The sequence below is a fragment of the Miscanthus floridulus genome, chromosome 5 (assembly GCF_019320115.1).
Source record: "Miscanthus floridulus cultivar M001 chromosome 5, ASM1932011v1, whole genome shotgun sequence".
Classification (NCBI taxonomy): domain Eukaryota; kingdom Viridiplantae; phylum Streptophyta; class Magnoliopsida; order Poales; family Poaceae; genus Miscanthus; species Miscanthus floridulus.
The window spans coordinates 11,284,451-11,299,471 of record NC_089584.1 but is presented as its reverse complement, the minus strand read 5'-3'; the positions used below and the strand labels follow the sequence as shown (position 1 = coordinate 11,299,471).

Below are 15,021 nucleotides of genomic sequence, written 5' to 3'. Positions count from 1 at the left end.
AAGATGACTAGAGAACCTTACAAGGACTTCAGATGTCATTCTGTTTTACACAATTACCCAGGCATGTCGTGGAGAAGAATACAATGTACTAGTACCTTGTTTCCAAAAGAAAGTACTGAAGCTGGCATGCTGCTGGCTAGCTTTGCAAATTAGAAAATGTCAATTTTAGCCGTGCACCTCCACGTTTTCTCCTGAAAGTTTGCACAACGTACTCCCCATTGAAAGAACGCGGAACATGTGATTCCCCATTGCCCATTTTCTCCGTCCTGCCCAGCATTTGGGCAAAGACGCTAAACGACACGAGTAAGCCATCTCGTAGTTCCTTAACGAGCACCGCCGCCGAATCGTATACGGTTTCCATTTCCAAATGGAGGATAATAGTAACCAAGCAAGGGAGGCTGGCTGGCTCTAAGACTGTCTCAACAACTACGACCTAAAATACAAGATCTATTCGTTTTTTTTTTGGTAGCGCTACAGGCAAAGGATTCAATACTTATTTTTTATCTTTTTTAACGAGAAGACCTAAAACTTTTTCTGTAAATAGGTTTTTAGAAGAAAGGATAATCAGATTTAGGTTATACCTATCCTGACACTTAAGATAGGTCTTCTATATAATATTTTATTGGAGACTATATGTATTATGTTGAAGATTCGTTTTATGTTTAGGTTTACGAAGAGAGCCTAACCCCGCATCGCATGCGCTGGTTGTCAACGACGGCACGCCCCGGCCGTCCGATCCTGCCACCCCGAGAGCTGCCTATATTTACCGAGCTACCCTTGCCTTCTCCTCTCTCCGGGTGTTCGTCCTCTCACCTCCCCGCCGAGGACGACGACCCCCGACCGCTGTACCTGGGGCGGCTACATTACAGAACAGAAGCGACGGACGGCAAGAGGACAAACGAGTCGAGGGGAAAGGAACAGGAAGGCGGAGGGGAAATTCGCTCGCATCGACGAGAGCTGCCGGTCACCGGCCCGAATCGGAGCCCCGGTTCCCGCTAGGTATATTGCCGCCCACCTTACTTCCTCTGTCCTGCCTCGCGGTCCGTACCAGCGGAATGGGGGTAGGGAGCCTTGTTTCATTCCGTTCCTCTTCGGTCAGTCTAGCATAGGCCTCGCCTTGCCGATTTGCTCGCCCCAGTTGGTTGTGTAATGTGCTGTTGTTGTCGATTAGGCGATTAGCCATCTTTGCTGTGGTGCGGCGGCGATCGGGCTATGCTCCTTTTCCTTTGATTCAACGCGCCTAGGATTTGGTCTCTTAGCTGCAGGCGCTGTTCCTCTTCCTCACGTCTTGCTGATTGTTAACTACGTTACACCGATACTTCCATGAACTGTCATACCGGTATCGTGATACGTATCAGATACGTCGATACGCTGCCGATACGGTACCGGTGAAGTATCAGAAAAATACAGCAATAAAGATAAATAAATTAAATCCCGATACCTAGTCGATACTTGACTGATACTTGTCCGATGCTTCACAGCCTATAACCTCTCAAATTGAAGTCCATCATCTCAGCAGCCCATTTTGGTGGTCCATTTAGACTAGTCACACATTCACAGCATCGCCACCATTGCATCGAGCCAGGAGGTCGGCAGGCGGCCACCATCGCCCGCTCCTGCCGACGCCGCTGACGCCGCCGGCTCCTGCCGCCACCGCCGACGCCCGCAGGCCACAGGTTGCCGCCTCAGGTCAGCTATTCATACAACTTCTAGATCTCCTCCGGTCAGTTCTTAATCTGCATTCCAACTTTCAAACTCTAGATTTCTTTTATTGTTGTTGTTTAGGGATGGCAAGTGGTAGTGTTTAGGGATTTGGCTTGTGTCCCTTGTAGTCTTGTATCCTATTATTTATTATTCTGCTGTAAAAATGTTAAAACCAATATTAATTATTGTGCTGTAAGAACCTTAAAATCAAGTATCTTAGATACTTCATGGAACTAGCAATGTCTATGTTTTGCCATTTTTATTTGTTGATTGTTCTGCTAGAGTGAAAAATGTTCTCAGTAGGTGTATTCTGATTTTTTGGTATATTTATATACTTGCCGTATCGGCGTATCCTTGTTTTTGGAAAATGACGTATCACCGTATCGCCGTATCGGTATCGGCGTATCAGTATCCTGTATCGGTGCAACGTAGATTGTTAGTTCTTCAGGTGATTTGGGAGAACGAACAAGCTGTGGTGACTGTTAGGGGATTCAGTTGCAGCTTTCTATAGGTGTACGATGTTTTCCTCTTCGTTGCTGCATTTCTGAACAATCTTCTTTTGAACCAACGTTTGAGTACCACGGCCGGCCTCGTTGTTGTGTTAGCCTGTTAATGTTTGGTTCGCTCACAGACACTGCAACGCCTCCTTGCCAAACTATAGCTAAGGTGTGGACAGCAGCTTGGTATTATGTTGTTTTAGTGTAGCAGATTGTACCCCATTCCTTACTAGGCTGTAGTATATTATTATGATATTTCGTTCCATATCAGTATAACGCTGGAAAAATAAGGATGTATATTGACATGCTGTACCTCTGTATCAGTCTTCTCTTTAACAGAAAAATGGAGACGAGTATTTTCCTTGCATTACTAATTTGCAGTCAAGCTCTAGTTTGGCAGGGAAGTAGGATGCAATAGTTGGATGTAATGTCAAAATTAGAAGAATGCTAGTTGGGATTATGGAAAGTGGGGTTTACCTTAGACAAAGGCTCTAGTCTTCAGAAATACTCCATATAACCTGGTTGTAATCTTTCCTTCTAGTCTAATCCTGTCTAGTCAATTATGCTGTCTGAGCTTAGACAAAGTCTTTCATAGTTTAATCAAGCAGATTTGCAGTCGATTGATACTTGGTTTACTTTACTTTTCTTCAGGTAGACTAAAAGTTACCTCAGGTGCTGCACTAGGAAGGAAAATAAAGTACCCTAGTTAAGTGTTTGTGACAAGGATATTTAATAGAGTAGAAGATCACTGCATGTCAAAGGAGGGTATCAAACCAATGTGCCAAATGACTGTCTAGTTTGTGAATGTTGCTCCTGTTTTATCACACCTGAAGGCCAATCACACAATCATCCTTTATTGATGGCTCACACTGGAAACTTGAGCCAACGTGATCACACAATTGACATACCAATGAGTGATGGTACCTCCCCATCAACATCTCACCAGGATGACCCCAATGGCTTGGATGAGTTGCATCACAGCAGAGGTCCTTTGAATGAAGTTCCACCAGGACCAGAAAGATCTTCTGGCACAAATGATGTATCTAACTCTCATAATGCATCCTCTGCAAGAATAGATCGAGGCCATCGTCAACAGAATCCTTTGAATTCTGGCTTCTGGATCTCAATCGAGCTTATTGTAAATCTTAGCCAGATTGTAGCAGCTATTGCTGTTCTGTCTGTATCAAGGAATGAGCACCCACACGCTCCATTATTTACGTGGCTTCTTGGCTATACAATTGGTTGTATTGCTATTCTTCCACATCTTTATTGGCGCTATCTTCACCGCAACCGACCAAACATGGAGCAGGAGATGCCACCCCAAAGTTCGTCAGAACGGAACATATCCGAGACTAATTCTTATGCAGCAGTCTCATCTCCTCGCACATCAGAAGCTGTGGACGGTGCCAACAGTACTGGAGTCTCAAGAATTAACTTACCACTGGCAAGTCCAAGGTAACATTCTTCCATTGGATAAATCTGTGTGTACATAACTGAATGATCACCTATCTTCAATAATATTTTGCAGCCTTTTTCCTAATAATAACCACATAAAACATTAGTCTTTCAGTACTTCCTATGACTTTTTTGTACTCTGGATTTGATATTTGAAAGGTGTCCTGTCAAAATGCTGCCACTGTTTGAAGTTTTTTCCTCTGATATTTCAGTTCATAATGAAGTAACGATGCATTAATCTTTGTAGGTTTTACGCGATGGTCGCTTGCTTTAAATTGATGCTGGATTGTTTCTTTGCTGTCTGGTTCGTTGTGGGAAATGTGTGGATATTTGGTAGTCGTTCTTCTGCCCATGATGCCCCTAACTTGTACAGGTATGTGGTGCTCAGGTTGCAATTCTTAATAATCCACAACCTAGATGTTTTATCTTTTGTTTGTTACCATTTTCAGGATCTGTATAGTATTTCTTGCGTTCGGCTTCATTGGCTACGCCCTGCCTTTCATTTTATGTACAATGATATGCTGCTGCCTGCCCTGTATAATATCCATTCTGGGCGTCCATGAGGATTTGGATCTGAACAGAGGCGCTACCACGGCGGCAATCAATACTTTGGTGGCATACAAGTTCCAATCGAAAAGGGTTCATGATGGGGATGTGGGAGAAGATGGTGGTGGATTCTTGGCGGTTGGAACTGACAAGGAGCGAATTATTTCTGCAGAAGATGCTGTGAGCTCTCTCCCATATTCCTTTTCATATATCATGCTGCCTATTACACATTTGTAACAAATTTGATTATTGGGGATCTGCAGATTTGCTGCATCTGCTTGTCAAAGTTCTCAAACAATGAAGATCTGCGTGAACTTCCCTGTGCACATGTCTTCCACATGGAATGCATAGATAAATGGCTCCAGATAAACGCGTTGTGCCCTCTTTGCAAGGCTGAGATAGGGGGCTCAACAAGTAATCCAGAGAATGGCTCTGTGGGTCCTGACAACGCCAACAGAGTAGGCAATGACGTCGAGTCACAACGGTAGCTGCTCTCTGCTCTCTTGGCCTCTCCCATGAGCATGAAGAGGTTGATGCGGACTAATTAAACTGATGAACATATAACAAACTACAAGTGGGAAGGTTACACACTGTATGGTCCAACAAGTCCTTTTTTTTCCTGATGGACTTGTTTCATATTGCCAATATAGCATTTCCTGCCTGCAGTGCAGAGCAGTGTGTTCAGTATTGTTCTTGGCTGAAACATTTTGGCGTAGAAACCATGTCTGCTGGGTGCTGGTGGTGGCCACCTAAGATGACCCCACTGCGTTGGTGGTTGATGCTATGTTGCTAACCTCCTTGGCGTTAGAAGTTGGCTGGTGACTGTCTAGGCCCCGTTCGCTGGTCTGAAACTTGGCTGCTGGCTGAAAAATACTGTTCCGGCTGAATTGTTGTGAGAGAGAAACACTGTTTCGGTTGAAAAAAGAAGTCGAACAAGCTGAATATGGGATAAGTCGAACAAGCTGAAAAATGCTACCTGATCAGCTGGCACCCCTGCAGCTCCTGTAATGGTTAATCTTGTACATTGCATAGATTCATGTATATATGCTAGATAATTGGTACTACATGTCTGCAAGGTACAGTTCCTTCTATTCTAAAGATGTATGCATGCAGGTCTCTGTAACAGCGAGGCAATAGTGACTGGGTTACTGTAAGTGCACGGACAGATCTATCCATGATGAAAAAGAGAGCACATCAATCCGTGAAATATGAACCCACATTTCCTAATTCCTCACGTTTATTTAGAGTGAATCATACCAGCACAAATGCAGATCCAACAACCTGATGCTCCCACACATGAAAGCTGCACTGTCAACTGTTGCTGTCCTTGCATCCCCAAATTCCCCCTAGAGAGAAGAAGAACGTCTCCAATTATTATTCCTTTTCTTGGTTTGCTCCGATGATGATACTGTGCAGGAGGCACACAGTACAGGTACAGCTATGCTAAGCTGACCACTTTACTGTTGCTCCTCGCCTCTTTCCTGTTTCGGCAGCCTGGAATCGATCTCTAAGATATTTTTGAAGACAAAAAAATAATCTCTAATATACCTCTTTCATCCCAAAAAACATACAATTTTAGAATAGCGTTAAGTTAAATGATTTAAAGTTTGATCAGATTTATATAGAAAAATAATATTTATTATACTAAATAAGTATCATTAAATTGATCATAACATTTTTTTTATAATATATCTATTTGAAGTCATATCTACTGATAATTTTTTTACCTAACTTTAGTTTGACTTTGACAAGACTTAGATTTTTTTAAAGGAGGCAGTAACAGAATAGAGTGACGTACACAGCCCACGCTATCCTGAAATTACTGGATCTGCACTAGTATTAACGACGACTGAGCTCAGGATTGTGTGACTGACTGACTGCATAACAGTGCGTTGGTTACTTTGTCTAAATGCGCTGGGACAAGAACAAGCAAATCAGACACAAGATTTTCTTTTCAGTTTTCACAAATCAGCTGGTGGATCTTTGAAAAGAAAACCACAGTTCAGCTGGCTGCTGGTGCCTGGTGGTGGATACTGAGGCACCGAGGATAGCTGAATCTGGTCAAGAATTGGAGAGACCTATCTCCATCTGTCCGTGCGCGTGCGACGGGCCCGATTTCACGTGCCGCTGGGCCTATCTCCCTCATGATCATGACCGACGGGCCAATAATCATGCCAAATCATGCAACTTCTGTATACACGGACACAGAACCATCCCTCTCATTCTGCCGGCCCTCCAACCCGGTTCCTGTAGCCTGGCGCTGTCGAGCGAAGGCGGCACAGGGCAGGCAGGCAGACTGGCAGGACGCGCGGGCACGCGGCGGCCCCGGGCCCTAGGCCCTAGGCCCTAGCTAGCTAGCGTACGATCGTGTGGGCGCGGCCAGGCGATAAGGACAAAAGAACGTGGTGTGCCGGAGGAAGACGACGACGAGGCGGCGGATCGAGCCCCGCCCCGCGCGCGTCAGCGCGTGCATGCATGCCCGTGCGCGTGCGTTTGGCTAGGCTAGGCTAGCTGTGTGCGTGGCGCGGCGGCGGCGGGGCCGGCCGAGCTGGTGCGTCGTCACCGCGCGCCACGTATGCATCATGCGGGTGCGGCGGCGGTGGCGGTGGCGGTGGCGGTGGCCTGGACCTCTCGAGAGCGCCGCGCGCGCTCGAGAGCGGGCTCGCGTGGGCGAGATGAGATGGTGATGGAGCGAGCGAGCGCCGATGGGGCCGGGCGGGCGGCCATGCATTGCACGCGTCGTGTCGTGTGGTGGCTGGTCGAGTGGGCGTGTGTGGGCTCGGGACATGTTTGACCGATCTGCTGCCTCGGTCTGCACGGAGAGGGTGCTCGAGGGCAGAACTGCCAATGCGCGCCACCGGGGACCGGGCACGAACCGACCCCGGCCAGCCCGGCCCTAGCTATTTAACCATCGGCATCCCAGCCACGTACTCTCCGTCCGGCGCTCAACCAATCTACGACATCACTCCTTCCACATTCACCACCTCTGCAGCTGCAAAGCGCGGCAAACCATTCTACCGCGCGCGCGCATCTCATCATCAGCCAGATGGCTAGGGTGTCGTCCAAGGAGTCGATCTCGGCCTCTATCCCTCGCTCCGCCGTGTGCTCGGCGTACGGCCGCCGCCGGCGGCGGCAGAAGACCGTGGGCGGCCTCGCTGGCCGCTGCAACGCCGAGCTGAAGCAGCACAAGACGAGGCTGTACATCCTCGGCAGGTGCGTCTCCATGCTCCTGTGCTGGCACGACCACGACGCCGACTGAGGCCGACGGACTACCGGGCGCGGGTACATATATATACTGAACATAGCCTGGGGATCGATCGGACTGCCCCGGGCGATCACTGTGCGTCGTCAGTGTAGGTTGGCTTCTTTTATTTGGAGGTGATACTTCATCAGCTGGGCAGCTGGCTGATTGATTGGATTGTATTGATTACTACTCCTAGGTGATAATACATATACGAGGAGGTGATGATCGGTGAAACTTGAGTGTAAATGAATGAAATATATATACATATAATAACGACCTGGTTTATTTCTCTTGTGGTGTGTGTGCATGATTAAGCATCAGCTACCTGCTGGTAAATGGTGTTTCCAAGTGCTCAGATAACTGACCGACCGCGACACTTTTCTGTGCGCGCATGCATCAGGAATTGAATTGACGATCCAAAACATTCGGGAGGAACAAGTTTAGCTTACGGGCGAGCTAGATTGTCTGCCTCTTCTTCAACTTGTAATGGAGTGAACGATAGCTCGCTGCACGTACAGCATGCCCCAGAGAGAGGAGCAGGAGCTGGAGAAGAGTAAGAATGGTGGATCTGGATCGCCGGCGGGCGGCGGCCAGGCCTGAGTCTGACTGTCGGTGTGCGGCTCCACCTGCGCTGTGCGCTCTCCGTCGATCTCACAGGTCGTCGATGTCTGATCCCCTTCGAAATTTGGCTTTAGTCCCAATATTTTTCACGTTCAAGGACTAAGAAACCTTTAGTCCCGGTTGGTAAATCTAACCGGGACTAAAAGTATCTATCCAATGGCTACCGTGGCAGCCTTTTGCTGCAGGGGATCTTTAGTCCCGGTTGGAGTTATCAACCGGGACTAAAGGTTAACTTTTATTCTCGGTTGGTCCCTCCAACCGGGAGTAAAAGTCTACTCCTGGCTGGAGGCTCCGTCCGGGACTAGAAAGTGACATTTAGTTCTGATTTTTGTATCCAACCGAGACTAAAGGTCCTCTCCTATATACCTCTTCTTCCTCCCCGAGCCTGAGCCACTTCGAGCTCAGTGTTCTTGCTTCATCGCCGACCTCTCTTCTTCCTCATCGTCTTTCTTCGATTCCTCATCGATTCTTCGGTTCTAAAGTTTACCAACTTTATACTCTCATGTTTCATCAGTAGCATATCTTATTTTGTGGACTAGATATATGTGGTTTTTTATGATGATTTTTTTTATTTGTAAGCCATTTAAGCATAAAATTACTTTAAAGTTTGCATATTTGGATAAAGAAAGGTTAAAGTAGTTATTCAAAACTAGTATTCAGCTTTCATTTCTAGCATGCATAGCACACTTTATGGTTTAGAGATATAGAGAATTTTAGAGTTTTTTAATTTTATTTGTTTATAAAATGAGAAATTTATATTATATTAAAAATGAGTATAGAGAGTAGATGGCAACTGCTTCCTAGTCCTCGGCCACTCATCGGGTTCTAAAGCGACTGAGGTCGGACCTCTCTCTCATTGCATGCGGCAAGTGTGAGGAGAAAATTATGATGGAGTACCGGGTGAGGAAGGAGTGTCCCAACATGAGCCGTATCTTCTACAAGTGTCCGAATCAAGTTATTTTGTCGTATTTGGTGATTATGGTTAATTTATACTTATTTTTATGATGATTGTGATTAGAGTTTTAATTTTTTATTTTAATTTCAGTGGGATGGCACTGGATGTTCAGGCTGGTACTGGGAGGAAGAGTATATTGAACACGTGCAAAACTCTCTTGCACATGCGGCTACGGCGGCTGATGAGGTAGTGATCCTACGGAAGAAGCCCATACATGTTGAACAAACGCATGATCTATCTGTTTTAGTTAGGATTGGTCGCGAAATCCTTATGCTGCTGAAATGTATTTTAGTTTTAGTTTTTAGTGTTAGTTGGGATTGTCTACATTGTAGCAAGACTTTCATAAATTAATACCTTGTGTGGTGATATGTATGTCGTATAATTAACTAATTATGTTCTAGATTTTAATATGATATGTATGTCATGTAATGCAGATGAGCCGGCATTGGATGTACAATGCTGATCACCGCTCCTAGGAGTTCATTGAGGGCGTGCATTCTTTCTTATGTGTGGCCGAGGCAAACAAGCACGATGGTTTCATGTATTGCCCATGTGCTATATATAAGAATTTGAAGGAATATGCTAGCTCAATGAGTCTTCATTCACACTTGTTGAAGTCGGGTTTCATGCCAAATTATATTTGTTGGATGAAGCACAGAGAAACCGGGGTTGTAATAGAAGAAGGTGAAGAAGAACAATGGGACGATGATGACATTATTGCTAAATATGGTGCATTCAATGATACTGCAATGGAGGAAGCTGAAGAAGAGGTAGGGGCAGAAGATGAGCCCGCTAATAATCTTGGTCAGGCCATTCGTGACGTCCAAAGAGAATGCGAAAGTAAAAAGGGAAAGATTAAGTTCGAGCGCATGCTAGAGGATCACAAAAAATTGCTATACCCAACTTGTGATGCGGGGCAAAAAAAGTTGGGTATCACACTGAAATTGCTGCAATGGAAGACAAAGAATGAGGTATCTGACAAGGGATTTGGGGAGTTACTAAAAATCTAAAAAAAGATGCTTTCAAAGGATAACGAATTGCTCGTCACTACATATAAAGCAAAACAGGTAGTCTGCCCTTTGGGATTAGAAATCCAGAAGATACATGCATGTCCTAATGACTGCATCCTCTACCGTGACGAGAAGTGCAAGAAGTTAGATGCATGCCTGGTATATCATACATCGCGGTATAAGATCGGGCGAGATGACCCTGGTAATGTTGAGGGCGAACATCCCACGAAGAAAATCTCTGTCAAGATTATGTGGTATGCTCCTATAATACCACGCTTGAAACGTCTGTTCAGAAACAAAGACCATATAAAGTTGTTGCGATGGTACAAAGAAGACCGTAAGGTTGACAATATGTTGAGACGCCCTGCTGATGGGTCCCAGTGGAGAGCAATTGATAGAGAATTCCTGGAGTTTGTAAATGACGCAAGAAACTTAAGGTTTACTTTAAGTATGGATGGTATGAATCCTTTCGGAGAGTAGAGCAGTAGTCATAGCACTTGACCTATTACTTTATATATCTACAACCTTTCTCCCTGATTATGCATGAAGCGTAAGTTTATTATGATGCCAGTGCTCATCCAAGGTCCAAGGCAATCTGGCAACGACATCGATGTGTACCTGAGGCCACTAGTTGAAGAACTTCTACTTTTGTGAAACAGACCAGGTGGACGTGTGTGGGATGAGCACAAACAGGAGCACTTTGACCTGCGAGCATTGTTGTTCGTAACAATCAATGATTGACCTGCTCTAAGTAATCTTTTAGGACAATTAAATAAGGGATATAATGCATGCATGCATTATTTTGATGACATTAAAGGTATATTCTTGAAAAAATATCGAAAGGTCGTGTACCTTGGCCATCGTCGATTTCTTCCTACGAATCACCCCCTAAGAAAGAAAGACAAACATTTTAAAGGTAAGGCAGATCACTAGACCAAGCCGGACAACTGAACTGGTGATGATGTACTCATTATAGTCAAGGATGTGAAAATAGTATTTGGAAAGGCACATGGTAGCAAACCTGTTCTAAACGATGTCGACGGTCACGCACCCATGTGGAAGAAAAAGTCCATATTTTGGGAGCTACCCTATTGATAAGTCCTAGAGGTCCGTAGCACGATCGACGTGATGCACCTAACGAAGAATCTTTGTGTGAACCTGCTAGGCTTCATGGGTGTGTATGGGAAGCCTAAGGATACACTTGAAGCACGACAGGACCTGCGGTGTTTGAAATAACGAGACAACCTGTATCCAAAGAAGACAGATGATATACGTCATTACTTAAGTCCTGCCAGCTACACTCTTAGCAAAGAAGAGAAGGAAAGCATGTTTAAATGCATAGCAAGCATCTAGGTACCATCTGGATTCTTCTTGAATATAAAGGGTATAATAAATGTGCCAGAGAAGAAATTCATAAACTTAAAGTCCCATGACTGCCACGTGCTCATGATGCAATTGCTTTCAGTTGTATTAAGAGGAATTCTACCTCCAAATGTACGTCTAGCCACCGTGAAGCTATGTGCATTTTTCAATGTAATTTCTCAAAAGACAATCGATCTAATGGATCTAGCTAAACTACAGAATGACATGGTTCAATATCTTGTCAACTTTGAGTTGGTGTTCCCTCCTTCCTTCTTTAATATCATGACACACCTCCTAGTTCACCTGGTCAAGGAGATTAGCATTCTCGATCCTGTGTTCCTACACAACATGTTCCCCTTTGAGAAGTTTATGGGAGTCCTAAAGAAATATGTTCATAACTGTGCTCGGCCAGAAGGAAGCATCGCCAAGGGCTATGGAATAGAGGAGGTCATTGAGTTTTGTGTTGACTTTATTCTCGACCTTTACCCGATTGGTGTTCCTGAATCGCGACACGAGGGGACACTAAGTGGAAAGGGGACACTAGGAAAGAAAACATATATTGATATGCAGGATAATTATTTTAATAAAGCACACTACATAGTTCTGCAAAACTCCTCCTTGATGGATCCGTATATCGAGACACATAAAGAGTTGCTCCGATCCGAGTTTCTAGGGAAGTCTGAAGCTTGGATTACACGTCAGCATATGAAAACTTTTAATGACTGATTGCGAAAAGAATGTCAGGGTGATGAGAGTATTAATGAGCAACTGTATTTGTTGGCTAGACAGCCATCATGGCATATCCTCACATACAAAGGATACGAGATAAATGGAAATACATTTTACACTGTAGCCCAAGATAAAAGGAGCACCAACCAAAACAGTGGTGTCCGCATAGATATCATCGACCCTAATGGAAATAAGCAAACATTTATATCCTCACATTATATTTTTATATATGTAGATATGAGATGACAGAACTCAGAAAGAGAAAGGATAATGATGTTGGTTTCGTTGATCCAAATACCGTATTCAAACACCCTAATCCTCTGCCTCAATGAAAAACTGAACTCGAGAAAAATCTCATGAGATTCTTAGTGAACTAACAAAACAAGGACATACTCTTCTCCTACAACTTCAAGTGAGTGTTAAATAATTAATGTCGATCATATGGATATTTGTTCAATTATTTGCTTACTAGCTAAGCTATCTCCCATATATATATATATATATATATATATATATATATATATACATATATACGTTGACTCTAATTAATGTCGATCATATTTATATATAAAAACATATGCAACAATCACTGGATATTGATGATTATCGATATGGCCAATAGTCGGTTGAGCATCTTAGACTCGTTAAAAAAAGAGCAAACAGAGTATCAAGACATGATATATATTATCCAAGGGTAATTTGGTCTCTCTAGCAACTATATATACCCCGATCTCTTAACTGCAACAATTATTAAAAGCCAAATTAATTTTTTTATTTTATTGGACGCAGTGTTTGGAAAAGTTTCATTGAGGAACACCACATAAAACATTACAAAGCGCCACTGGATATAATCGCACACAAAGTAAGTACTAACTATATTTATATATATATAATTCAATTAACATCATGCATGCTTTCAATTCACCGGATCTTTTTTCTCGTAAAAGTGGGTTCTGAAGCAAGAACATGGGAACAACTACTGCGGATACTATGTTTGTGAGTTCATCATGGCGTACTCAAAAAAACTCCTGAAGAGAACCTCAAAGTACGTTATATAAACATATTCATATATTCACAATTTCTTTTATTGCTCATATATATAAGTAATCAAGTGACCAACATATATATATATATATATATATATATATATATATATATATATACTTTTTCTTTAACTTTTATTGAAGACTCTATGGTTGAAGGAAAAAAATCATACGACGTGACAAACTGAAAGCAATTCAAGAGACCATAGCAGGATTTTTTAATGACCAGGTCCTAAACCCCGCCGACGAGTTCTACAATGACGTGAACGAAACATAGAAGCCAAACCAGATGTAGTGAATTTGTTATACCAAAGATATGATAGAATATACAATGCAAGCTTTATTTATAATATATATATATATATACATATTATATGTACATAAAATAACATACAATATATATATATATATGCATGTAATATATACGTTAGTTTCATACTTTAGTTTGTACAAAATGTTCAAACATTATAAACGTGTAGAATACGTATATTATTAGCAGCGTAGAATGTCTATTCGAAAACCTATTCAAAAATCAAAATGAATCATCAATTGAAAATAGAAACAAAAAAAACATTTAGTCCTGGTTGGTACCAACCGGAACTAAAGGGCCGGTCCACGTGGTCAGGCCAGAAGGTCTCTTTAGCCCCGGTTGGTATTACCAACCGGAATTAAAGGTGGACCTTTAGTCCCGAGCGCGAAACCATGACTAAAAGAGGGATTCTTTAGTCCCGGATTCGTGCTCCCGGTTTCAAAATAGGGACTGAAGAGGGTTGAGAACCAGAAGTATAGCTAGTTTCTCTACTAGTGGCACCTCCTATTGGGCCAAAAGTGGTCCCCATGTTTCAGCTTACTTATAAGCCGTACTTTTTTAGTTAACAAACAATATTTTTCTCTCACAATAAATTAACCAACAATATTTTCAACCATGACTTATCAGCCAAACGAACAGGACAATACATATGCTCCGGCTGCACGCGTGCTTTCAAGAGAATTCGGTTCATGAATGAAGAAGCGATTCGATATTGGAGCCGAAGTCCACATAGGATAGGCATAGCGATTCAAGAACCGGCATGCTACTACCAGTTGACACGCACAAATTGCACCAGGAGTGAAATGAAATCACATCTCCTGATTAGTAGTGCAAATCATCAGCCTGTTCGGGAGACCGTATCGTATCGTGGATTATTTACTGCTGGCTGGTTTGGTGTGAGAGAAAAACACTGTTCCCGGCTGGAAATTTACAATCATTTACGAACAAGCGAACAGGCTGCATATTGCATGCGTAATGGGAAGTTTAGGTCGGCAAATTCGCTTCCCGTAGGCCATATTTGCAAACACGCCCCCCCCCCCCACCCCACCCCAACCCACCCCCCCCCCCCCCCCCCCCCCCCACCCCACACACACACACAAAATTGCTCTAGTGGAACTTGCCACGCATGCCCCAGCTGTTTGTGCATTAATTACAAGAGTCTTGTTTCTGCAATTGGTTTCTCACAACAGAGCATGCGTCACAAAGTCACAACCAATGCCAACTGGCAAACTATTTTCGTAACCCATACATCCGATGCAACCATTTAACCAGTGCTATATTTCTTGACATTAAACTACTGACATCGTTTAATGAGCAAAATTAAGACAAATGGAGCATATCATCATTTATTTTGAAATACAACAAAAGTTGGTGTAACCGCTCGGTCCAAAAAATGTAAAAGTTAGTTTGACCAAATTTATACAAGAAAGTACTAATATTTATTTATGATACTAAATAAATACCATTACATTAATTATAAAATATATTTCATAATAAACTTATTTAGAAATATAAATATTGATACTATTTTATATAAATTTGGTC

The 15,021-nt window shown here is 43.2% G+C and overlaps 1 protein-coding gene across 2 annotated transcripts; it reads left to right on the top strand.

Moving 5' to 3' along the window:
* The first annotated feature begins 805 nt into the window (after positions 1-805).
* Positions 806-5,266, top strand: LOC136451515 (E3 ubiquitin-protein ligase At1g12760-like). Of its 2 annotated transcripts, XM_066452211.1 has the most exons (6): positions 806-999; positions 1,482-1,689; positions 2,853-3,656; positions 3,904-4,029; positions 4,106-4,382; positions 4,466-5,266. In XM_066452211.1, the coding sequence occupies exons 3-6, from the start codon at positions 3,061-3,063 to the stop codon at positions 4,688-4,690; spliced, it is 1,224 nt and encodes a 407-aa protein (XP_066308308.1). In that variant the 5' UTR covers positions 806-999; positions 1,482-1,689; positions 2,853-3,060; the 3' UTR covers positions 4,691-5,266. The 2 variants fall into 2 exon arrangements, with proteins under 2 accessions (XP_066308308.1, XP_066308309.1); XM_066452212.1 differs by lacking the exon at positions 1,482-1,689.
* Positions 5,267-15,021: the final 9,755 nt, after the last annotated feature.

Excerpts from the sequence above, each read along its gene's own strand:
- LOC136451515 (XM_066452212.1), top strand. The coding sequence starts at position 3,061 with ATGGCTCACACTGGAAACTTGAGCCAACGTGATCACACAATTGACATA. Across the intron at positions 3,657-3,903 it reads TTACCACTGGCAAGTCCAAG|GTTTTACGCGATGGTCGCTT; the intron begins GTAACATTCTTC and ends TAATCTTTGTAG. Across the intron at positions 4,030-4,105 it reads GATGCCCCTAACTTGTACAG|GATCTGTATAGTATTTCTTG; the intron begins GTATGTGGTGCT and ends TACCATTTTCAG.